We start from the raw sequence: 27,247 nt of genomic DNA on the forward strand, positions 1-27,247 counted from the left end.
CTGTTTGTCTCATTTTCATAAATACCTCCCTCAATTTTAGGAATTTCGGTTTCGGAAAGCTTGTCAACATACTGCTGTATTTCTCGTTTCTGGTCCGCCGGGTAATCAGTCAGTTTACCTAGAGTGTGGCCGTTGTGACTGTCTATTACACACTCCATACAAATTAACTCGTCCTCACATGATTTACACACGTAAACAAACCCCGACCCAGGATGTCGGGAACACCAAGGGACTGGTGTCTGGGCCGTCATGTCGCTAAGGGTAACGTTGACATGTGTAATATCTTCACTTATCTCCTGTTTGTCTATGTATATGGCGGTGACACTTCTTCGTATTTTAGAGAAAGAGTAGGCTTCCGTGTATACGCCACGCAATGTGTTCTATTTTTAGTTACATATAAGAGTATCGACTTTTAACATTTATCTCCCCAATAGTTCGAAATTGCGGTAATAGGAGGCGCTATAGCGCTGACGTAGCCGTTATTGAATCCATGCCTTCTCATCCGTATCGGGGTGGTCTATGTAGGTCAGTGTTCGGCAGTCAGTAAACCGTTTGGTTAGGCCTATATTTTGGTGATATCTTTTGAAAAGTGTATCGGAATAGTTCCAATACGAGAGTAGTATTGAAGATATATTCACCGTGTCATTTCTCGCCTAGAGTGTGTAAAATCAAACGGGTGGAATGTACATAAGCCGACCTGTATATGTACGTCCCTGGAAAAACCCAGCAATACGCTATGCCAGGGACGTACGTGTACATATGCCGACCTGTATAAATAATACATCTAACGGGTATGTGTGTCCCTGCCTATATACCAACCCAATTACTTATATTCCACTTAGGCCTATGTTAATTATATGTGTAAATTATATTTTGCAGAAGGAAACTATATTTACCAGGGTCACATGTACACATATATATAGATATATGATATATTTTATACAGCTAACAAGGAGTAGTTTCTAATCAATTGATTATTATTTTAGATAATTTATCATTTTCCTCATTTTTCAATATACCACAAAATTGTCCAGGCGAGTTTTTTTGTGTCGTGTATCAAATTTCCATAATGATTAAAAAATTGGTATAACATATGCTTTCAATATCTAGTTATATTTATGATCAATTAGTTTCCCCATAAGATTATTTCAACAACTTTCAATGACAGACAATTTGTAGAAAAGAAAGGGACTTATAACAGGCTTAATATATATATACACATGTATATATTTAGCTTCTACATTTTCTATCAATTGGTTTGTATGGACACAATGTATTTACAGAGAGTGACGGATATTGTGTATTAAGATCAGATAAATTGACACATATCACATAAACAAACAACACAATAGTCATACAAACTCACACATACCCTCACCACACACACAAACTCACACATACCCTCACCACACACACAAACTCACACATACCCTCACCACACACACAAACTCACACATACCCTCACAACAAACACACAAACTCACCCTTACCCTCACAACAAACACAAACTCAAACATACCCTCACCACACACACAAACTCAAACATACCCTCACCACACACACAAACTCACTCTTACCTCACCACACACACAAACTCACACATACCCTCACAACAAACACAAACTCAAACATACCCTCACCACACACACAATCTCACACATACCCTCACCACACACACAAACTCACCCTTACCCTCACAACAAACACAAACTCACACATACCCTCACAACAAACACACAAACTCACCCTTACCCTCACCACACACATAAACTCACACATACCCTCACCACACACACAGACTCACCCTTACCTCACCACACACACAAACTCACCCTTACCCTCAACACACACACAAACTCACACATACCCTCACAACAAACACAAACTCAAACATACCCTCACCACACACACAAACGCACCCTTACCCTCACCGATGGATCCTTCAGCATAGCTTAATGTCACAAGTACCTCATGGGGGACAGACAGGCGGGCGGACAGACGATGGATCCTTTACCACAGAGTAAGCTCACAGGTAGTACGAATAATCATACCCTGCCTACACTGCTCTCTCTTCAGTCAGAAATTGTCCGTCTGTCGTCCACAGCTATATTATCGCAGCTAGATCACAGGTACCTCATGTCGGACAGACGGACCGATAGGCAGCTAATCAATAACCATAGGGTAAGCTCACAGGTACCTCATGATGGACAGACGGACCGATAGGCAGCTAATCATTAACCATAGGGTAAGCTCACAGGTACCTCATGATGGACAGACGGACCGATAGGCAGCTAATCATCAACCATAGGGTAAGCTCACAGGTACCTCATGTCGGACAGACGGACCGATAGGCAGCTAATCATTTACCCATAGGGTAAGCTCACAGGTACCTCATGATGGACAGACGGACCGATAGGCAGCTAATCATCAACCATAGGGTAAGCTCACAGGTACCTCATGTCGGACAGACGGACCGATAGGCAGCTAATCATTTACCCATAGGGTAAGCTCACAGGTACCTCATGTCGGACAGACGGACCGATAGGCAGCTAATCATTAACCCATAGGGTAAGCTCACAGGTACCTCATGTCGGACAGACGGACCGATAGGCAGCTAATCATTAACCCATAGGGTAAGCTCACAGGTACCTCATGTCGGACAGACGGACCGATAGGCAGCTAATCATTTACCCATAGGGTAAGCTCACAGGTACCTCATGTCGGACAGACGGACCGATAGGCAGCTAATCAATAACCATAGGGTAAGCTCACAGGTACCTCATGTCGGACAGACGGACCGATAGGCAGCTAATCATTTACCCATAGGGTAAGCTCACAGGTACCTCATGTCGGACAGACGGACCGATAGGCAGCTAACCAATAACCATAGGGTAAGCTCACAGGTACCTCATGTCGGACAGACGGACCGATAGGCAGCTAATCATTAACCATAGTGTAAGCTCAAAGGTATTTAGTGTCATTTCAGCTGAAAAAAAAGCCTCTTCGTTAATCATTGGTTATGATGAAAACAAAATAAACAATTAAACATACTGATAAAATTTTATTTAAACAAATATATATAAAATAATCAACATGTAAACAATTTAGTAAAGAATTATTTGTACTATTATAAATTCAAGAGTTAAACAAATAAAGAACAATGTAACAAGAGGTAATTGAAGACACATTCTAATATTACATATATGTACCTTAGTATTGAAGACACCTTCTAATATTACATATATGTACCTTAGTATTGAAGACACCTTCTAATATTACATATATGTACCTTAGTATTGAAGACACCTTCTAATATTACATATATGTACCTTAGTATTGAAGACACCTTCTAATATTACATATATGTACCTTAGTATCGATCGTGAATTATTACTAATGACGCAATGCTGTTGAATAAACGTTTATTCAAAGTCAAAATATGTTTTCGATTGTCATGTTTTATCACTAAAATCATTATTCCCAAATGAAATGTCTAATGTTTAATTGTCATAACCACAGTATTTGAAGGCCACTGTGTATCTGAACAATGATGCATTGTTCAACACGGGGATACATGTCTTATGTCTATTTGTATTTGAGTATTTTTATTCTGTCACTTTTATGTCCGACCCAGAGGGTACCGTCCTCCTGTAGACTGATACACCATGCTGTACTCCCATCAACTGTATAAACAGTCCTCATACAGTGTCCAGTATTCCCGTCAATTAGAAGTATTGAATTTGAGAAACATTCCACTACGAGGATATCGCCAACTCCATCAAAACAAACATCGTACGGGTAAAACTTTGATGACTGTTTGGAACTTCCGTTTGATTTAGTTGTACCAAGGTCTTTACAGAGAAACTTCATGTTTAGGTGTTTATCCATCACGAAAACTCGGACAGAACCACAGGTTTCGGAATCTTTTTGTACGACTGGTCTTCTCCGTCGACGAGTATCTTACCAATCATGCGTTCCAGGAGTTCCGTGGAGATGGTCCCGATTTTAAACTCCACTGCCTGCAAACGCCCAAGCGATGGTGGGTCAATTGAGGTATTCCTGATTTCCCGCGCTAATGTTGTGACGTCAACGGGTATACTGGATGTCAGTACCTGCTGGCATCTTTCCAGTTTTGGTTTTAGGTCCTCTCTCAGATGTTTGGTTAGTGCAGTTTTGTTTTTCTCAGAAATACTTGTATTCAGTTTCTCTAGCTCGGTACACATCTTCACAAACCAGTCAATTGCATTGTCGATGTTGTCTTTCATCTGTTTCCCCTGACGTTTAATGTCACTGATGATTTTCTGATATCCTCCACCGTTTGTCTCGCTTTCACGAATACCCTCTTCGATTTTAGGAATGTCGGTGTTGGAAAGCTTGTCAGCATACTGCTGCAGGTCCGCCAGGTATTCAGTCATTGTATTCGTTTTGTGACCGTTGTGACTGTCCGTTATGCAGTTAGTACAATTTAACTGGTCCTCACACGATTTACACACATAAACAAACCCCATATCTCCACCGTTTGTCTCGCTCTCATGAATGTCGTCCTTGATTTTAGGAATGTCAGTGTTGGAAAGCTGGTCAACATACTGCTGTATTTCTCGTTTCTGGTCCGCCACGTAATCAGTAAGTTTAGCCATTGTGTGACCGTTGTGGCTGTCCGTTATACACTCAATACAAATTAACTGGTCCTCACACGATTTACACACAGGGGGCTAACTCAATGAAAATGGAATTTACCATACATATTTCGTATTTACTGGATGGACTGGTCAATATACTTAACGACCATATGATTTTTTTCAGAAAAATCGAGATTTAAAAAATTATTAAAAAATCGAGGTAATTACTAATAAAACTCTGTTTTCATTGAGTTAGCCCCCTGTGGATTTACACACGTAAACAAACCCCATCCCTTGATGACAGGGACACCCGAGGGCTGCTGTCTGGGCCGCCATGTTGCTAAGGCTAGCTGCTAGGCCTGTTTTACCTCGTATCTGTCAATATGACGTCGATACTTCGGTATATTTGTTAAGACAGACTATCGGGTATATGACAGTATGTACTATTTATAGTTACAGGTGTATTGTAAATGGTATGTAATGTAACTTGGTCAAGTTGGTTTTAAACTACCTGTAAGAAAGACTGGTGTCTGAGTCGCCAAGTCGCCTTGAGTACATGCACCCTACTGTGATATATGTACTAATCGTAGAATTTCTAAACTCGTCTTCGAGGATATGACGGCATGGTCTATTTTAAGTTACATGTGTGGTTTCTAAATTTAGAATAAGGTAACAATACTGACAGTTTACGGTGACTGCGTTTAATGGATTTCCCATTAAAAAGGTAGTACAAACAAGAAATATCTTTAAAAAAAGATAAACGGCATAGTTTTAATGATGGTGGTTATACTGTAAAACTTCTGGTGAAATAAATTAACGAAATAATTAATAAATACGCGGTTTCAGCACGGATAACAAAATTATATCAGTTTGAATCATTTTTGGTGATAATAAGACTGCATATGAATCAGGAATTTGATTTTATTAATGTGTCATTTGAATAGATACATCCACTTTTGTTTCGTCTTTAACTTCACGTCTGCATTTTGCATTTACCGCTACATTGACCAATCATATACTTCATCTTGACCAGTAGCGCCACCTGTCGCGTCATATCCGGGAACAAAAGAAAATTATACGGCTATGCCGAAAAATAGTACAGACACTGTGACTAATTGATTGACACATCGTCGCTGAAATTTATTACAGAAGTATGAAACTGAACACTGGTCTAACGGAAGGTGTTCGAGGCTCGGCAGGCAAAGATTTTTTAACACTATTTTAATACGAAACTACATTTCAACAATCACCTGTTATCATTTTTGTTTTTTATGCATTCATATACATTTAATTGTCGAATTTCATTTCAGAAATAAATAGAAAACCTTAATTTGCATACTAGAAATCGAGTTTTGGTACATTTAGGTATTGTGAAATAAAAGAAATCCATTAAATACATCTAGCAGGTTATCTCTGCTAAAAAAAAAAAAGGGGGGGGGGGGGGGGTCAATATAATAAATCCATATTTCAGGGACGAGATTGTAGTTTGTTAATAATTTTCCCCATAAAATGTGTCATAGTATTTTCTTTTTGAAATATAATAAATTATTTTAAAATTTACTTATATGATGTCGAAATTATATCTAATTTGAAATCATTTTTGACAAAGGGACGAATGAAATATAATAAATTATTTTAAAATTTAGTTAAAAATATATATAAGATTTTATATCTAAAAATATTCCTAGATCTGTATTTCTATATAACACATTTGCCCTTTGGCACCAACTCTGTTTACCTGTTGACGTAGTTGATCTGATATTAATGGTACATGTTGTACATGGTTATCTAATATTGTCTCAGGCTATATGACAGCCGTCTTCCGTATTATCATGTATCAATCAATCATATATACTCATACCTAGGACTTAGGACTATAAAAGGTTAGATGTTACTATATTATGTAGTCGGTTTCCAGGGAGCCACTCCTGGACACTCAGTCCTGGGCTGGGCTCTCGCCCGGGACAGGCCAGTACAGATACATGTACAGATGTGTTATATGTATGTATATATGTATGTATACCCTTAATAAAAATACCATCCAAGAAAGAAGAGTCATTTCATTATACTTTTGACCACCAGTTGAAAAACCTCTCACCGCCCTATATATATGTACAACTCACTTTTTTTTTAATTTCAACAGATCAACGTAATGCGAGAGTTACAGATAAATGTAATGCGAGAGTTACAGATAAATGTAATGTGAGTAATAGATAAATGTAATGTGAGAGTAACAGATAAATGTTATGTGAGTAACAGATAAATGTAATGTGAGAGTAATAGATAAATGTAATGTGAGAGTAACAGATAAATGTAATGAGAGTAACAGATAATGGAATGTGAGAGTAATAGATAAATGTAATGTTAGTAATAGATAAATGTGATGTGAGTAATAGATACATGTGATGTGAGAGTGACGGATAAATGGTATGTTAGTAATAGATAAATGTAATGAGTAACAGATAATGTAATGTGAGTAACAGATAAATGTGATGTGAGAGTAATAGATAAATGTGATGTGAGAGTAACAGATAATGTAATGTGAGTAATAGATAAAGGTAATTTGAGTAATAGATAAATGTAATTTGAGTAAGAGATAAATGTAATGTGAGTAATAAATATATGTACTGTGAGAGTAACTGATAAATGTAATGTTAGTAAAAGATAAATGTAATGTAAGAGTAACTGATAAATGTAATGAGAGTAATAGATAAATGTAATGTGAGTAATAGATAAATGTAATGTTAGTAAAAGATAAATGTTATGTGAGAGTAATAGATATATGTAATGTTAGTAAAAGATCAATGTTATGTGAGAGTAATATATTAATGTTATGTGTGAGTAATAGATAAATGTAATGTGAGTAATATATAAATGTAATGTGAGTAAAAGATAAAGGAAATGTGAGTAATAGATAAATGTAATGTGAGAGTAACAGATACATGCAATGTGAGAGTAACAGATAAATGTAATGAGAGTAATAGATAAACGTAATGTGAGAGTAACAGATAAATGTAATGTGATTAATAGATAAATGTAATGTGAGAGTAATAGATAAATGTAATAAGAGTAATAGATAAATGTAATGTGAGAGTAATAGATAAATGTAATGCGAGTAATAGATAAATGTAATGTGAGTAATAGATAAATGTAATGTGAGTAATAGATAATGTAATGTGAGTAATAGATATGTACTGTGAGAGTAATAGATATATGTAATGTTAGTAATAGATAAATGTAATGTGAGAGTAATAGATAAATGTACTGTGAGAGTAATATATAAATGTACTTTGAGAGTAATAGAAATATGTACTGTGAGAGTAATATATAAATGTACTGTGAGAGTAATAGATATATGTACTGTGAGAGTAATATATAAATGTACTTTGAGAGTAATAGAAATATGTACTGTGAGAGTAATAGATATATGTACTGTGAGAGTAATAGATATATGTACTGTGAGAGTAATAGAAATATGTACTGTGAGAGTAATAGATAAATGTACTGTGAGAGTAATATATAAATGTACTTTGAGAGTAATAGAAATATGTACTGTGAGAGTAATAGATATATGTACTGTGAGAGTAATAGATATATGTACTGTGAGAGTAATATATATATGTACTGTGAGAGTAATATATAAATGTACTGTGAGAGTAATAGATAAATGTACTGTGAGGGTAATAGATATATGTACTGTGAGAGTAATAGATATATGTACTGTGAGAGTAATAGATATATGTACTGTGATAGTAATAGATATATGTACTGTTAGATATATGTACTGTGATAGTAATATATATATGTACTGTGAGAGTAATATATATGTACTGTGAGAGTAATAGATATATGTACTGTGAGAGTAATAGATAAATGTAATGTGAGAGTAATAGATAAATGTTATGTGAGAGTAATAGATAAATGTTATGTGAGAGTAATAGATAAATGTAATGTGAGAGTAATAGGTAAATGTACTGTGATAGTAATAGATATATGTACTGTTAGATATATGTACTGTGATAGTAATATATATATGTACTGTGAGAGTAATATATATGTACTGTGAGAGTAATAGATAAATGTTATGTGAGAGTAATAGATAAATGTTATGTGAGAGTAATAGATAAATGTTATGTGAGAGTTACAGATAAATGTTATGTGAGAGTAATAGATAAATGTAATGTGAGAGTAATAGATAAATGTTATGTGAGAGTAATAGATAAATGTAATGTGAGAGTAATAGATAAATGTAATGTGAGAGTAATAGATAAATGTAATGTGAGAGTAATAGATAAATGTAATGTGAGAGTAATAAATAAATGTTATGTGAGAGTAATGTATAAATGTAATGTGAGAGTAATAGATAATGTAATGTGAGTAATAGATAAAGGTAATGTGAGAGTAATAGGTAAATGTAATGTGAGAGTAATAGGTAAATGTAATGTGAGAGTAATAGATAAATGTAATGTGAGAGTAATAGATAAATGTTATGTGAGAGTAATAGATAAATGTAATGTGAGAGTAATAGATAAATGTAATGTGAGAGTAATAGATATATGTACTGTGAGTAATAGATAAATGTACTGTGAGTAATAGATATATATACTGTGAGAGTAACAGATAAATGTAATGTGAGAGTAATAGATAAATGTTATGTGAGAGTAATAGATAAATGTACTGTGAGAGTAACAGATAAATGTAATGTGAGAGTAATAGATAAATGTACTGTGAGAGTAATAGATAAATGTAATGAAAGAGTAAGAGATATAAAAGTTTGTTTCCAAACACATTTTTGCTCACGTCACCAATTTTTTTTAAATACATAGCTTGGCCTCCGCCCACATCCCCTTGTTTGGTATTGCATACAGGTCAGCAGTTAAAGGTCAAACCTGATTGGTCATTAACGCCCACATCTTCATCAGAAAAAAATTTCACTGTCGCCATCTTTAAAAAACTTTTTGATTAGTACAATTTTGTTAAAAAATGAACTAGAATGACTGTTTTTGAAAACGAAAACCTCCCTCCCTCACATCTAAGCAATTGATATATCTTCAAATATAATGTTATACTTGTATGAGCGTAAGCTGCTCATCTCTGCGTTTTTATGTGTATTTTTTGTGTTTTGATTGGCGTGCCACTCACCTTTGCTTTTTATATGTCAGTGTTCATCGCTTCAGTGAAAATATACGTTTTGCCAGTTTTATAAATTTATATTTCACTGACAAAAATGTAATAAAACAAAATATCGGACACGGGCAATGCATACGGTTACACATCAGCTGTTATAGGAGAGAGAGAGAGAGAGAGAGAGAGAGAGAGAGCTATGGTCTTATTTCAGGACTCCATGATAATGATGATGCGTGAAATGGCGTACCGCCATAGACAGATCGCCGCGATAACGTCTCATGGGTTAGACGACTCTGTATTCAATATGAATATTGTCCATTGCACTCATAGGGGAGACCTTTGATTATGCTAAATGGGTAAGACACTTTGATGGTAGGGGTATACCTGTAGTAGGACGAGTCGGGGCTCCGGGCGAAACACACACCGCTCCTCTTTCAATTTCAGACGCTTTTTTACGGGCGAGGCACCCTGTCGGCAGTCTTCTTCTCACTGACACGGCGAAGACGTTTTATTCTTTTTATAGGCACGTACGGTACATTTTGCTTGAAGGACATCGCTCAGTTCGGATCGTGCTCTGTCTTCTACGGCAATGACCTTCGTCACACATTGTCGTTATAGAAGTTACTAAATCCTGGACGCTCTTGAACGCATGTGAATATGGTGTTGTCCTTGACTCTGAAACCTCGGCGAACATGACGAAAAGTGGTCAAGGGGACCTTCGATTCATCCATACAATATATGATACAATTTGATTGAAAGTATTTTTAGAAGCCATTCACGGATATCCCTGATTATAATCAAGTCATATCGAAGAACTGTATACATTTCAAATATTATTTGAAAACAATCATCTTTGAACTACGTAGATTTTACACTGAGGGTAAAAAGAACAAGGGCCCAATGGGCCCAAATCGCTCACCTGCAATGCAGTGATCTTTTCATATATGGATCCTGCAGTTATTTGAAAGCATGCTACAGGACCAATATAATAATGTCTCTCTGCACTTTGGCTTTTCACTAAAAGTCATTCAAAGATTTAAGCATACTTGATCGACGTGACCTTGAATGCGAGTCAGGGTCATTCATTTGAACAAACTTGGTAGCCCTTTACCCCAGCATGCTACAGACCCAATATTAACTCCATGGGACTCTTGGTTATTGAGAAGAAGTCGTTTCAAGATTTCAGCCTTTTTGACTCCTGTGACGTTGAATGAAGGTCAAGGTCATTCATTTCAACAAACTTGGTAGCCCTTTACCCAAGCATGCTACAGACCTTATATCAACTCCCTGGGACTCTTGGTTATTGAGAAGAAGTCGTTTAAAGATTTTAGCCTTTTTGACTCCTGTGACCTTGAATGAAGGTCAAGGTCATTCATTTGAACAAATTTGGTAGCCCTTTACCGCAGCATGCTACAAACCCAATATCAACTCCCTGGGACTCTTGGTTCTTGAGAAGAAGTCGTTTAAATATTTTAGCCTGTTTGGTCCCTGTGATATTGAATGAAGGTCAAGGTCATTCATTTGAACAAACTAGGTAGCCCTTCACCCCAGCATGCTACAGAGCCAATATCAATTCCCTGGGACTGTTGGTTATTGAGAAGAAGTTGTTTAAAGATTTTAGCCTTTTTGACTCCTGTGACCTTGAATAAAGATCAAGGTCATTCATTTGAACAAACTTGGTAGCCCTTTACCCAAGCATGCTACAGACCCAATATCAACTCCCTGGGCCTCTTGGTCATTGAGAAGAAGTCGTTTAAAGATTTCAGCCTTTTTGACTCCTGTGACCTTGAATGAAGATCAAGGTCATTCATTTGAACAAACTTGGGAGCCCTTCACCCCAGCATGCTACAGGCCAAATATTAGGTCTCTGGGACTCTTGGTTATTGAGAAGAAGTTGTTTAAAGATTTTAGCCTTTTTGACTCCTGTGACCTTGAATGAAGGTCAAGGTCATTCATTTGAACAAACTTGGGAGCCCTTCACCCTAGCATGCTGCAGGCCAAATATTAGGTCTCTGGATCTGTTGGTTATTGAGAAGAAGTCGTTTAAAGATTTCAGCCTTTTTGACTCCTGTGACCTTGAATGAAGGTCAAGGTCATTCATTTGAACAAACTTGGTAGCCCTTCACCCCAGCATGCTACAGGCGAAATATCAACTCCCTGGGCCTCTTGGTTATTGAGAAGAAGTCGTTCAAAGATTTTAGCCTTTTTGACTCCTGTGACCTTGAATGAAGATCAAGGTCATTCATTTGAACAAACTTGGGAGCCCTTCACCCTAGCATGCTGCAGGCCAAATATTAGGTCTCTGGATCTGTTGGTTATTGAGAAGAAGTCGTTTAAAGATTTTAGCCTTTTTGACTCCTGTGACCTTGAATGAAGGTCAAGGTCATTCATTTGAACAAACTTGGTAGCCCTTCACCCCAGCATGCTTCAGACCCAATATCAAGTCCCTGGGTCTTTTGGCTATTTAGAAGAAGTCGTTTAATTTTTTTTTAGCATATTTGACCCCTGTGACCTTGAATGAAAGTCAAGGTCATTCATTTGAACAAACTTGGTAGCCCTTCACCCCAGCATGCTACAGACCTAATATATACTCCCTGGGACTCTTGGTTATTGAGAAGAAGTTGTTTAAAGATTTTAGCCTTTTTGACCCCTGTGACCTTGAATGAAGGTCAACGTTATTCATTTGAACAAACTTGGTAGCCCTTCACCCCAGCATGCTACAGGTCCAATATTAGGTCTCTGGGCCTTTTGGTTATTGAGAAGAAGTTGCTTGAATGGAAAAGTTGACGCCGGACGGACGGCCGGACGGCCGGACGGACGACGGACGGACGACGGACGCCGCGCCACGGCATAAGCTCACTTGCCCTTCGGGCAGGTGAGCTAATAACCGGCATGCTGGTAAGAACATGCTGGATATCCTAGCCCCAATAGGAGGGGTCAGTTTTTGTGAGTTAGGGAGTAGGGAGTTAAGGATATACACCCCATGACGACCACCGTATTATGCGCTGTGGTATAGGGGGCACATCCTTTAGGTGGTAGGTGGCCTTAAGGGATAGGGGCACACCTCGCAGGGGGTCGGGGTATGCCCCTTTGGGGTCACAGGCACAGGTAACAAGGATTGATAACCACACTATATACTTCTAACTATCATAGTATGCGTGTAACTATTAAATCTTATACCCCTCCCCAGCCACTTTACGGACAGACGGATGGTCAGACTGGAGATACTTTACCAAAGCGTAAGCTCACAGGTACTTAGTGGCATACAGATGAATGGACAGACGATGGGTTATTTACCATCACATACAAAATGTATGCTCACAGGCACTTCGCGTCCTTGTTGGCCGTTGGTTATGTTAAAAATAAAACAAACAATGTCACATACTGATGAAACTTTTTTTACACAAATATATCTAATAATACATGTAAACGATTCAGTAAATAACTATCTGTACGATTGTGAAGTCAAGAGTCAACGTAAATTAAGAACAATGTAACGAATGATAATTAAGAACAATGTAACGAGTGACAATTAAGTCACATTAAACTTTTACACACACGTAGCGTAGAATCGATCGTGAACTATTTGTTTTTCAATAAAAGTAAAAGTTATTCAATAAAAAAAATCATTTTCATGTTCATTTCAGTTTGATCCATATATTTTATCATTTTTATGTACATTTCAGTTTGGTCCATATATTTTATGATTATCTGTAAAACATAATTCATAATTATAAATTTCATGTTTTCTATTCTATTATATTGTCATATTCACAGTATTTGACCAACGCTCAAAGTGATACATTGTTCAACACGGGGATACATGTCTATTGTCTATTTATATTTCAATATCTTAATGATGTTATTCCATGTGTCCGACCCAGAAGGTGCCGTCCTCCTGTAGACTGATACACCATGGTTTACTTCCATCAGATGTATAAACAGTCCTCATACAGCGTCCAGTATTCCCGTCAATCAATAGTACTGACTTGGTGATCCATTCCGCTACGAGGATATCACCAACTTCCATCAAAACAAACATCGTACGGGTAAAACTTTGATGACTGTTTGGAACTTCCGTTTGATTTGGTTGTACCGGTATCTTTACAGCGAAACTTCAGGTTTAGGTGTTTATCCATCACAATGACGTGAGGCTGTTTGTCTGGTTTCTTTCCCGCCATGTAGTCATCATACATTACACCATCATTAATCAACAGCAGCTACATCCCCGGTCAGAGAACAGGACGCCATGTGATGAGGGCCACACTGCCACCTGTCGACAAGGACCGCCCGCTCCAGCTGACACTGCCCGGCCGTCTGTAGTGTACAGTTGTATTCCTCCCTTCATCCCCACCACCACCATGTCATCACTAGTGATACACAGAGAACCTGGTGTGTTGTTAACGTTAAAGCGTGTAACGACGCCACCATCCGTCGTGATTTCACGGATACTTCGGTCATCATACACACAGAACCACACCCTGCCCGTGGTCGGGGATACGGAGATCGATTGGACTTTGACCCTACACTCGATCGTCTCCTTCACATTGCCTCTAATGTCCACCCGGAACACGCTTTCACCTTCCCAGTATGATAACCATGCCTCGTCACCAGTAATATATGTACGACATACATCGAAAGGAAACGACGTCTTAAACTCGGACAGAACCACGGGTGTCGGAATCGGCTTGTATGTTTGATCTTGTCCGTCGACAAGTATCTTACCAATCATGCGTTCCAGGAGTTCTGTGGAGATGGTCCCGGGTTGGAACTCCAGTGTCTGCAAACGTTCAAGAGAGGGTGGATCAACGGGGGTATTCCTGATTTCCCGCGCTAATGTAGTGACGTCAGCGGTTGAACCGGATGTCAGTACCTGTTGGTATCTGTCCAGTTTTGGTTTCAGGTCCTCTCTCAGATGTTTGGTTAGTGCAATTTTGTTTTTCTCAGAAATACTTGTATTCAGTTTCTCTAGCTCGGTACACATCTTCACAAACGAGTCAATAGCATTATCGATGTTGTCTTTTATCTGTTTCCCCTGACGTTTAATGTCACTGATGACTTTTCTGATATCCTCCTCCACCGTTTGTCTCATTTTCACTAATATCCCGCTCGATTTGAGGAATGTCGGTTTTGGAAAGCTTTTCAACATACTGCTGTATTTCCCGTTTCTGGTCCGCCACGTAATCAGTCAGTTTAGCCATTTTGTGACCGTTGTGACTGTCCGTTATACAGTCAATACAAATTAACTCGTCCTCACACGATTTACAAACACAAACAAACCCCATCCCTGGATGTCGGGTACACCCAGGAACTGGTGCCTGCATTCTGGCCGCCATGTCGCTAAGGGTAGCTGTCAGACACTGTTTAACCTGATCTTATGTCTGTCAAAATGGCGGCGATATATACTTCTCAGAATTTTAGATAATGGCTTCCGGGTATGGGACAGTATGTGCTATTTTTTATATTTCCATGTGTAATATCTAAATGATATATAACTGGTGTCCGAGTCTCCATGTCGTCGTTGTAAGACACTTTTTAACCTTAGGTCCTATCTGTAATTTGTCAATATAAACTATTTGTAGTAATTCAGAAGATCGTCTTAATTCCTGGAATATGACGGCATGTTCTATTTTAAGTTACATAAATGTTTCGATTTTAAATATAGAATAAGGCAGTAATACTGACAGTTAACGCTGCCCGTGTAACGTTGAAAATGGACCCCCGTGGAAAATGGAACCTGTGGAAAACTGACTCTCCTGTTGAAAATGGACCCCATCAGGTCTCTCTTTTCCATGTGTAGCCTGTTGAAAACGGAACCCTTTGAAAAGTGAGCCACATATATGTTGCTCTGAATAACAGCACTGTTATAACAGAGACTTGTATATCTGGCATATACGTCTCTGGTTATAGGATACAAGTCTGTCATACAATTTAACAACCATAAAATATTGATCGATATTGACAATTCGATCTTTGGTGACCAATATAATGACCTTTGGTATATCTTCAAATTGTAATATGATATACATATATAATGTAAACGATATTGATCAACATTGATAAACAATTTGACCTTTGACCTTTGGTGACCCATATGATGACCTTTGGTATATCTTCAAACTGTAATATGATATAATGCAAAATTTATGCGATATTGATTGACAATTTGACCTGTGACCTTTGGTGACCCATATAATGACCTTTGGTATATCTTCAAACTGTAATATGATATACATGTAAAATGTATACGATATTGATCGACATTGATTGACAATTTGACCTGTGACCTTTGGTGGCCCATATAATGACCTTTGGAGTAACTTGTCACTGTTATCAGATATACATATGTCATGTGCACGATATTGATCGACATTTGTTGATAATTTGACCTGTGACATTTGGTGACCCATATAATGACCTTTGGTATATCTTCAAACTGAAATATGACATGCATATAAAACACATACGATATTGATCAACATTGATAAAATATTTGACCTTCGACCTTTGGTGACATATATAATGACCTTTGGTAAAATTTATCACTATGATAAGATATTCATGAAACAAGTACACGATATTGATCGACATTGATTAACAATTTGACATGTGACATTTGGTGACCCGTATAATGACCCTTGGTATGAATTATGACTTATATAAGTTCTGCATATATGTAACATGTACAAGATATTGATCGACATTGATTGACGATGTGACCTGTGACCTTTGGTATCCCATATAATAACCTTTGGTTGATTTTCAAATTGTAATATAAATTTTCGTATAAATTTAAACAATAATAAGATAATCATATACATATATGATATTCATCGACATGGATCAACAATTTGTCCTATTAAGCGTTCGTTTTTTTGTTTTTTGTTTTTTGTTTTTTTTTTTTTTTCATAAACCGAGATCCACTGTAACATTTGAATATGGAACCGGTGCCATTTTAAACATATAATATGGAAATGGTCAGTATGTTGTGGGGTCAATTTTGAACGTTGAATATGGAACCGGGGTGATTTAAAAAAAATGATATGGAAGTGAGTCAGTATATATATGTTGTGGGGTCCATTTTCAACGTTAAATATGGAACCGGGGTCATTTTCAGCAAATGGGTCAGTATATCGTGGAGTCCATTTTCAACGTTAAATATGGAACCGAGGTCATTTTTTTCATTTTAAATATGCAAATGGGTCAGTATGTTGTTGGGTCCATTTTCAACGTTGAAAATGGACCCTACAACATACTGACCCATTTCCATATTATTAGCTAAGAATGACCCCGGTTCCATATTCAACGTTGAAAATGGACCCCACAACATACTGACCCATTTCCATATCATTTGCTGAAAATGACCCCGGTTCTATATTCAACGTTGAAAATGGACCCAACGACGTACTGACCCATTTCCATATCATTTGCTGAAAATGACCCCGGTTCCATATTCAACGTTGAAAATGGACCCAACGACGTACTGACCCATTTCCATATCATTTGCTGAAAATGACCCCGGTTCCATATTCAACATTGAAAATGGACCCTACAGCATATTGACCCATTTCCATATTATTAGTTTAAAATGACACCGGTTCCAAATTCAACGTTGAAATGGACCCGATAACATATTAACCCTTTTCAATATTAGATTTTCAAAATGACACCAGTTCCATATTCAAACGTTACAGTGGATCTCGGTTTATAAATAATTTACCGAAAACATAATTGGACAAATCTATGTCGATCAATATCGTATACATGTTTTATGAATAGCTTATAATAGTTAAAATGTATACAAAATGCCATTATATGTGTCACCAAAGGTCAATGTCGATCAATATCACATACATTAAAATATGCATATGCATAACAGTTAGAAGTTTATACCAAAGGTCATTAAAATGGACACAAAAGGTCACAAGTCAGATTCTTCATAAATATGGACCAATGTCGTATACAGGTCATATGAATGTCTTATATAGTTAAAAGTTACACCAAAGGTCATTTTTTTATCAATGTCGATCAATATCGTTTCGTGCTATGTGAATATCTTATAGCCGTGATAAGTTATAACAAAGTTTATAAAATGGGTTAACAAAGGTCAAAGGTCAAATTATTAATCAATGTCCAATATTTTATGCATTTCATATGCATATCATATTGCAGTTTGAATATATACCAAAGGTCATAATATGGGTCACCAAAGGTCACAGGTCAAATTCTTAATTAATTTGGACCAATATCGTATACATTTCATATGCATATCTTATAAGGGTGACAAGTTATACCACAAGTCATTATTTGGGTCACAAAAGTTCAAAGGTTAAGTTGTTTATCAATGTCGATCAATATCGTGTACATTTCATATGCATATCATATTACAGTTTGAATATATACCAAAGGTCATAATATGGGTCACCAAAGGTCACAGGTCAAATTCTTAATTAATTTGGACCAATGTCATATACATTTCATATGCATATCTTATAACGGTGATAAGTTATACGAAAGGTCATTATCTGGGTCACCAAAGGTCAAAGGTTAAATTTTTTATCAATGTCGACTAATATCGTGTACAAGTCATATGAATATCTTATAACAGTGATGAGTTATAGCAAAGGTATGAGTCACCAAGGGTCAAAGGTCAAATTATTACTAAATGTCCATCAATATCGTATACATTTCATATTACAGTTTGAATATATATCAAAGGTCATTATATGGGTCACCAAAGGTCACAGGTCAAACTCTTATTAATTTGGTCCAATTTACATTTGATATGCATATCTTATAACGGTGATAAGTTATTCGAAAGGTCATTATCTGGGTCACCAAAGGTCAAAGGTTAAATTGTCAATGTCGATAAATATTGTGTACATGTCATATGAATATCTTATAACAGTGATGAGTTATATCAAAGGTCATTATATGGGTAACCAAGGGTCAAAGGTCAACTTTGGTAATCAATGTCGATCAATATCTTGTACTTGTATAGGGACATCTTATTTAAAGTGATGCTAATGGTCATTATCTTGGTCACTAGTTGTCACGAGTTAAAGTATTAATCAATGTACATAAGTATTATTTACATTTTATATACACTTTTTATAACAGCCTAATGTGATATCAAAGGTCACCTGAGGTCACAGGCCATTTTATTTTACCAATGTCCTTCAATATCGTTTATACATTGTATCATGTAAGCATATCTTATCGCAACGTCTATGACAATATAAACTGGTACCGAGATCCAATACTTTTACGTGGTTCAATATTCAACGGGGTCCATTTTCAACGGGTATGTAAAGAAAATTATGATATTTGGACCGTTTTCCACGGCATCGCAGTTCCATTTTCAACGTTGAAAATGGAACAGGGTTCCATCGGTTCCATTTTCCACGGGGGTTCATTTTCAACGTTACACCTGCATTGAACGGATTGACTACTAAAGTACATAGATAACTGGGATGAATTGACATTGTGTCCCTAAACATTTTTTTCAGAAATATGAACTATCAGCGATGTGTCAGAGGTCAGAGCATTGTTTTTAGGTCATCTGACTCGAAGTGTCAGGGTGACCTATATAGCCATCGTACGTGTTCCGTCTGCCGTCGTCCGCCGTCAAAACGCTATTCCTCCAAAGTGGATTACAACCAATAAGATGTGAAACAACATTGGGGAAGGGCAATCATATTTTATATAAATGAGGCCCGTGTTACCAAAAGGGCCAAAGTGTTTGGGGCCCCAAAAGGGAACTCTGTTTTTTGTTTGTTTTTTTCCTCTTTAAAACCCTATTCTTCCTTAACCTTTGTGTGAATTACATTCAAATTTAGTAAGAAATATTTTAGGTAAGGGCAATCAAATTTCATATGAATGAGGCTAGTATGACCGGCCCAAGTGGCGGGGCACAAAATGAGGCTAGTATGACCGGCCCAAGTGGCGGGGCACAAAATGAGGCTGGTATGACCGGCCCAAGTGGCGGGGCACAAAATGAGGCTGGTATGACCGGCCCAAGTGGCGGGGCACAAAATGAGGCTGGTATGACCCATGGGGTCCAAGTGGCAAGCCCCAGGGAATTTGGGTGAATTTTTGCTTTAAACCCTACTCTTCCTTAACCTTTCTGTGGAATACAACCAAATTTGTTGTGAAACATTATTTCGGAGGCCAATCTTATTTAATACAAGAGGCCCAGAGGGCCTGTATCGCTCACCAGGTTTCATGAGATATGAAAAAGGAATGATGCTTAATTATAAGTATATTTGTCACTGGTGTTGCTATGTCAATATATCACAAGCATTTTATATGGGTACATGAACATTGATTTTATTGTAATTCTAAAAATTTCAATTCAGCCAAATTGATCCCTTTTGGCCCTGTCTCGCAGTCCCTCCGGGGGGTCAGCCCCAACATTTGTACAATTTTGAATCCCTACCCCAAGGGGATGCTACATGTACCAGGCGAATATGAGCGATATCCATTGCTTAATTTCAGAGAAGCTGTTAATGTCAATTTATCCAAATTGATCCCCTTCTGGCCCTGCCCCTCAGCCCCCAGGAGGGTTAGCCCAGTCATTTGTACAATTTTGAATCCCTACCCCAAGGGGATGCTACCAGGCAAATATGAGCATTATCCATTGCTTAGTTTCAGAGAAGAAGTTTTTTATATCAATTTAGGCAAACTGGTTTACTTTTGGCCCCGCCCCTAAGACCCCCGGGGTGTCAGCCCCATCATTTGTACAATTTTGAATCCCTAACCCAAGGGGGTGCTACCAGGCAAATATAAGAGATATCCATTGTTTAGTTTTAGAGGAGAAGTGGTTTATATCAATTTAGCCAAACTGGTTCCTTTTGGCCCCGCCCCTAAGACCCCCAGGGTGTCAACCCCGTCATTTGTACAATTTTGAATCCCTACCCCAAGGGGGTGCTACCAGGCAAATATGAGAGATATCCATTGTTTAGTTTTAGAGAAGAAGTTGTTTATATCAATTTAGCCAAATTGACCTTGTTTGGCCCCGCCCCTCAGACCCCCGGGGGTCAGCCCCACCATTTGTACAATTTTGAATCCCTACCCCGAGGGGATGCTACCAGGAAAATATGAGCAATATCTATTACTTGGTTTCAGAGGAGAAGTCATTTATATCAATTTTGCCAAATTGACCACTTTTGGCCCCGTCCCTAAGACCCCCGGGGGGTCAGCCCCACCATTGGTACAATTTTCAGTCCCCACCCCATAGGGATGCTTTTGACCAAATTTAGTCAAATTCTGATCTGTGGTTATGAAGAAGAAGTCGATTGTTGACGGACGGACGGACAACGGACGCCACAGTGAGCTAATTAATAAGGCTTGTGTGACCGCTGGGGACAGAGAGGTCAGGTTCCAAAATGGGAACTTACATGTAGCTTAAATTTTGCTTTAAAACTCTACTAGAAATGGTTACTATGGAGATATCTTGGAAATGGTTACTATTGGGGTATCCTAGAAATGGTTAGTATTGAGGTATCCTAGAAATGGTTACTATTGAGGTATCCTAGAAATGGTTAGTATTGAGGTATCCTAGATATTGTTACTATTGAGGTATCCTAGAAATGGTTACTATGGAGGTATCCTAGACATTGTTAGTATTGAGGTATCCTAGAAATGGTTACTATGGAGGTATCCTAGACATTGTTAGTATTGAGGTATCCTAGACATTGTTAGTATTGAGGTATCCTAGACATTGTTAGTATTGAGGTATCCTAGAAATGGTTACTATGGAGGTATCCTAGACATTGTTAGTATTGAGGTATCCTAGAAATGGTTACTATGGAGGTATCCTAAAAATGGTTAGTATTGAGGTATCCTATACATTGTTACTATTGAGGTATCCCAGACATGGTTACTATGGAGGTATCCTAGAAATAATTACTAAATAGGTACTTTCCTAGAAATGGTTATTTAGGAGGTAACCTAAAAATAAAGATAAGGATACGTTATGTAAGTCTCATAGATAAATACATGAGATTAAAAGATAAATGCAATGTGGGAACAGATAAATGTGATCAAATTAAATTAATGTGATGGGTAATAGATAAATGTAACGAGAGTAGCAGACCAATATATGTGATATTTATATATATACTGTGATAATAACAGATCAATGTAATGTGAGAGTAACAGATAAAAGTAATGTGAGAGTAATAGATAAATGTAATGTGAGAGTAATAGGTAAATGTAATGTGAGAGTAATATATAAATGTAATGTGAGAGTAATAGGTAAATGTAATGTGAGAGTAATAGGTAAATGTAATGTGAGAGTAATAGGTAAATGTAATCTGAGTAACAGATAAATGTAATGTGAGAGTAATAGGAAAATGTAATGTGAGAGTAATAGGTAAATGTAATGTGAGAGTAATATATAAATGTAATGTGAGAGTAACAGATAAATGTAATGTGAGAGTAATAGTTAAATGTAATGTGAGAGTAATATACAAATGTAATGTCACTAATGTGAGAGTAACAGATAAATGTACTTTGAGAGTAATAGGTAAATGTAATGTGAGAGTAATAGGTAAATGTAATGTGAGAGTAATATATAAATGTAATGTGAGAGTAACAGATAAATGTAAAGTGAGAGTAATAGTTAAATGTAATGTGAGAGTAATATACAAATGTAATGTCACTAATGTGAGAGTAACAGATAAATGTAATGTGAGAGTAATAGATAAATGTAATCTGAGTAACAGATACATGTAATGTAAGAGTAATAGGTAAATGTAATGTAAGAGTAATAGGTAAATGTAATGTACGAATATACATGTAATGCACGTGTGACCGATCGTCTATATATCTTTGGTTTTGTTTGCACTGTGAATAAGTGAACTGTATTGATGAATCTAACGATTTAAAGAATTGTAATGATCTCAAAACTCCCAAGGTTAACAGATTCTGCTCTACATTCTTCTCAAACATTATAGTCCTTTTATTTCTAGAATACACTCCTTTAATTGATTACTTATTATTTTGCTGGAAACTAAATTTCCTAGTTAGGAAAAAGTAAAGACCAACTGTCCACCCAGTCAGATGTAACATGTACAATAAAGACAAACTCACTAAGGTTTAAACTTATTATCATTTATTCTTGATTACATTAACTGATAATCCATCCTACAGGTATACATTATGATACCAGACACCCTGCTCTCTTCCTTTACAAAATATCAGACTTCTTCAGACAAACAAGTCCAGTATACAACACAAAGAAGAATTTCAACTTCTTATAATCAACATGCTGGTGGGTCCACAATTTTTCAAATAAAATTTCCAAATTTATTTTTTTTTGTAAAACAAAACAATTCAATTTTTCTAGATCAGGTAAGTCACTAATCTTATTTTGGTTTTAAGAAAAACACAAGATTTCCTTTATTTAATAAATTATATATTCCTATTTTCAGTTAATTCACCAACCTCCCCCGTCCTCCTTTTTCTCTTTACCCTTAAATGATTTATTATTTTACCTTATAAATAAATATTATTTTAAATTAAACCTCAAACTTAAACAGCACAACCGTGTTAGATACTGGATCAATATCACTGTAGATCGGACTCGTCATTTTTTGCGTAAACTGACAGAATTTCTCCATCAAACACCCTGATTACTCCATCAGACACCTAGTTACCATGGTTACATTATTCGTAACTAACCCACTTTATAATACTTGTTTGATATATAATACATATATTTTATTGATGAGAGACAGCAGGATTCTAAATTCACATAAAACTAATGGTAAGGATTTCATCATTACATTCATACCAGGAATACTACAAACCATCGTCTTATAATTTACTCACACTTGTTAAAACATAATACTTATTATATATACCTAGTAAGTAATAGGTGAATATTTAAACCAGAAAGGTTTTCCAGACACGATTTCTATATATACATACAGACTTGACAACGACCTGCAGTGACGATATAAAATGCATTTTGATAATTAATGCCATGTTTTGATAATGATTTCAAAGTTGTTTAATTACGGCAAGAATATAATTAAAAGTATTTTTTCATCCCTTCAAACGTTCACTCATAACAAATCTACTGATTTTGAAGACTCTGATCTCACTTTGTCCGACAGATAAATGAATCACGAATTGTTCATCTAGCATTTACAAAATTGTTCAAAGGAGAATATGACACTGGGGTGATTATTCTCAAATTTCAAAACAGCTGGAAGCAAAATTATTTGTGGTATGAGAAATGTTCTGAATTTCATGATTCAACTTTCATCAGTTCATGTATAATAAAACTACTTATCCCATTCATGGTGAAGCACTCGAATAAAATAAAAACATTGTATAAATGAGTTTATGTATATCACAATTAGTTTTAATAGACATATTGGAATATTGGTTGTTAACAACAACTGTTGTTTATGGCAACATATCGTCAATAGCAACCACAGTTGTCCATGGCAACAATGGTCATTCAAGATCCAATACAACAATAGTTGTCATAGCAGCAAAATAGAAGAAAATCACCAAGGAATGTGAAATTGTACTGCTAAAGTGTCAATAGATAATGAGCTATATACAATGTACAATATATATATATATACTTATCATAACATACTAATCATAATCTATATGATTTTCAACCACAATTACATACATGTTTATCAACTAGCATTTCTACTATAACAATGATTGACTAGTAATCAGCATCAAGTGGTTTTAACCTCTAGAAATACACAAGGTAGATAACTCTAATTAATGATAAATTAATGAGAAAGTTGGAAAATTATGTTTTTTCAAAAAAAAAATGTCTGCTATATTTTACTCATTAGTGTTTCATCAATGGTATTTTTCTAGAAGCATTTTTAAAATTCCAAATCTTTGCAAAAATGATTTTTAAATATTCACTCCATTTTTCACTTCCAGCATTACACAAGTTCAAAGACTCCAATTTAAATTATCATTCAACATAAAAAAAGCCACACAAATAAAACATTTTGAACTCGGGTTATAAATTTTGACAAAAGACATTTTTTTCAAAGTCCCCCTACAAAAATAAAAATGCCTGTTTATTGTAAAATTATCCCACTTGTGCAAGTTTCATGTATATAATTCGTAATTGGAATCTTGATTTTTCATTGAATACAGGAGAATACCAAAGAAATACATACAAGCCAATGTCATTTTCTTAAACAAATATCACACAGTCATAACAAAGTCAAATTACCCTCTATAACTAGATGAACAACTTTAATCTTCAATAATGTAAAAAAAAAAAAAAAAAAAAAAGGAAACGACACTGATAAGATCCGAGCAATGAATACATTTCTTAAGAAAGTTTGTATTTTGAAGATTTGCAAGTTTTTTATTAGGGATCTGAACAACATAATCCACTTTTCAATTTATCTTGTACACCTTGTGAACAAATTCCAACCTTAATGTATATATCTAAGATGAGATATCCATTGAGAAATACAATATTCACTTCAACGGTCTTTAATACAACTTATACAATCATCACTGGTTTCTAACATACACCTTACACAATCCTGTTGTCTATTAACCCATCATAGTTGCCAAATTTACTGTCCTTTCTCTTGGTCAGGTTGATCACATTTGGACCTTTAAAAAGATAACTATATTTATCGTAAGATAATATTGACATCATGTGTACAAAGTAATGAAAATCATAACAGAAATTTTGATCTACAATAACGAAATGTCTGGGTTTATGTAAGAATTTTAGTCCTCTAGATTGCGGAATGCTTGTTGCATTTCTTCGTGGAGATCATCATAGTCGGTCCTGATTTTCTTTTCACCATCTTTTACTGGGTCCTGAAAAAGTGGTTAAAATTCCACAATGATATGAAGGCCCATAGGTTTAGAAAAAGTGGCTAAAATGATAGCAATGCTAGCCTATAAAAACCAAACATCGTTTTAAATTCAGAAAATATAATTATTTAGTTATAAAGAGGAGCTTCAAAAGAAAACCCTTCTCATTTCAAGGATAACTTACTTGTTTTGTTAATACACAGCATTGAGGAGTTTCATAATACAACGCCTTTTGAACAACTATAAGAGAATTTCTGCCAGTATTTATAAATGGAACACTTTGTATAATGAGAAGAGTACCATAACATAAATTTTTATATATATACAGTGGAACTTCGTTAACTCGAAGTCGACGGGACCACGAAAAAACTTCGAGTTATCCGAGTGTTTGAATTAAGCGAGTTATCGTTTTTGGTGAAAAGTTTGGTCAATATTTGTCAACATTATATAATCATACTAACTTCGCTCTGTCGCTCATCAGTTTAGTGTGAAGACTGGTCAATACATGTAAATATATATGTAATGTTTTGTTATGTCACTTGTAATTTGGTGTAGTTTTGCCGATATACAGTCACGGTAAAGTTTCTTTCACTTAGTCACTTCAATAACGATCTGATGTGCAAGTCATGTTTGCAAAAGGTAAACGATAAAATGGAATTCGACAAAATAACAGGTTATTAATGTCAAAACAAATAACCGTTTAAGTTTAACACAGATTGCATACAAAACGTAACAGAACCATTACCTTTTATTGGACATACCGTAAATATTCGGGTATAGTGCGCACTCGTGTATAGTGCGCAGGTACGTTTGAACAATTTTTTTTTTCAATATTCAACTGGGCGGTAGATGAATTCTAAAGCATAAGATTAGGACGTTAAACAAAAACAAACCAATAAAGCATAAAATGATAGGAATTTGTAACTTATGAAAGCTTATTTACCACATTTAATTGGAATCACCGGTCAGATTTGACACATTGGATTGACAGGTTGTTTACATTATACCGCGACAGGCCTAGTCAGCTTGCAAATTATAGCGGTCCCATCTACGCTGCTGTACAAACAAAATAATTAATCCTACCCTCAATTACCTTGTGATTTTCACTCAGGTATGATCTCTTGTGGTATCTGTCCACGAACATGCAAAGCTAATTAAGCTCAATTATAACAAGATTGACTAGTAAGCTGACTGCTACGTACGTAATCATAATGTAACACAGGCCGCCATTTTGTATACAGTACGGAAACAAGTCTGCTGTCGTCGTGCTGGTCACAACTTTTATGTCAATGAATTAACATGTGTACTGGATAAATACGGTCAGATCATATTTTATATGGCCAGTTGGTCAGTGACTGCCGCACGAGATCAAGGCATTAGTGTTACCCTTGCCTAATTGCGCATGCGTGCTGTTACAGCATCCGTAAATAAACAAGTTGATCGTCTATCAGTTTCTGGCAGCACTCTGGATTTATAAGATGATTGATTTAGAAGTATGAAATAACTAAGTACTGCTATATCATTTCAAGTTTTGTTTGATGTTAATTGAGATGTTATACATCGTTTTGGACCTGAATACGGGAACATGCTCAAGTGAGATCGTATATGTGTATGGAACGTGTGGCTCACGATCAACTTAGATAAATCCACGTAGAATTGCTGATAAATAC

The 27,247-nt window shown here is 36.2% G+C and overlaps 1 protein-coding gene across 1 annotated transcript; it reads right to left on the reverse strand.

The window, feature by feature from the left end:
* Window positions 1-3,887: 3,887 nt before the first annotated feature.
* LOC117340522 lies at window positions 3,888-4,637 on the reverse strand. Its single transcript, XM_033902282.1, has one exon. The coding sequence runs from the start codon at window positions 4,635-4,637 to the stop codon at window positions 3,888-3,890; it is 750 nt and encodes a 249-aa protein (XP_033758173.1).
* Window positions 4,638-27,247: the final 22,610 nt, after the last annotated feature.

This window comes from Pecten maximus, chromosome 13 (genome assembly GCF_902652985.1).
Source record: "Pecten maximus chromosome 13, xPecMax1.1, whole genome shotgun sequence".
Taxonomy (NCBI): Eukaryota; Metazoa; Mollusca; class Bivalvia; order Pectinida; family Pectinidae; genus Pecten; species Pecten maximus.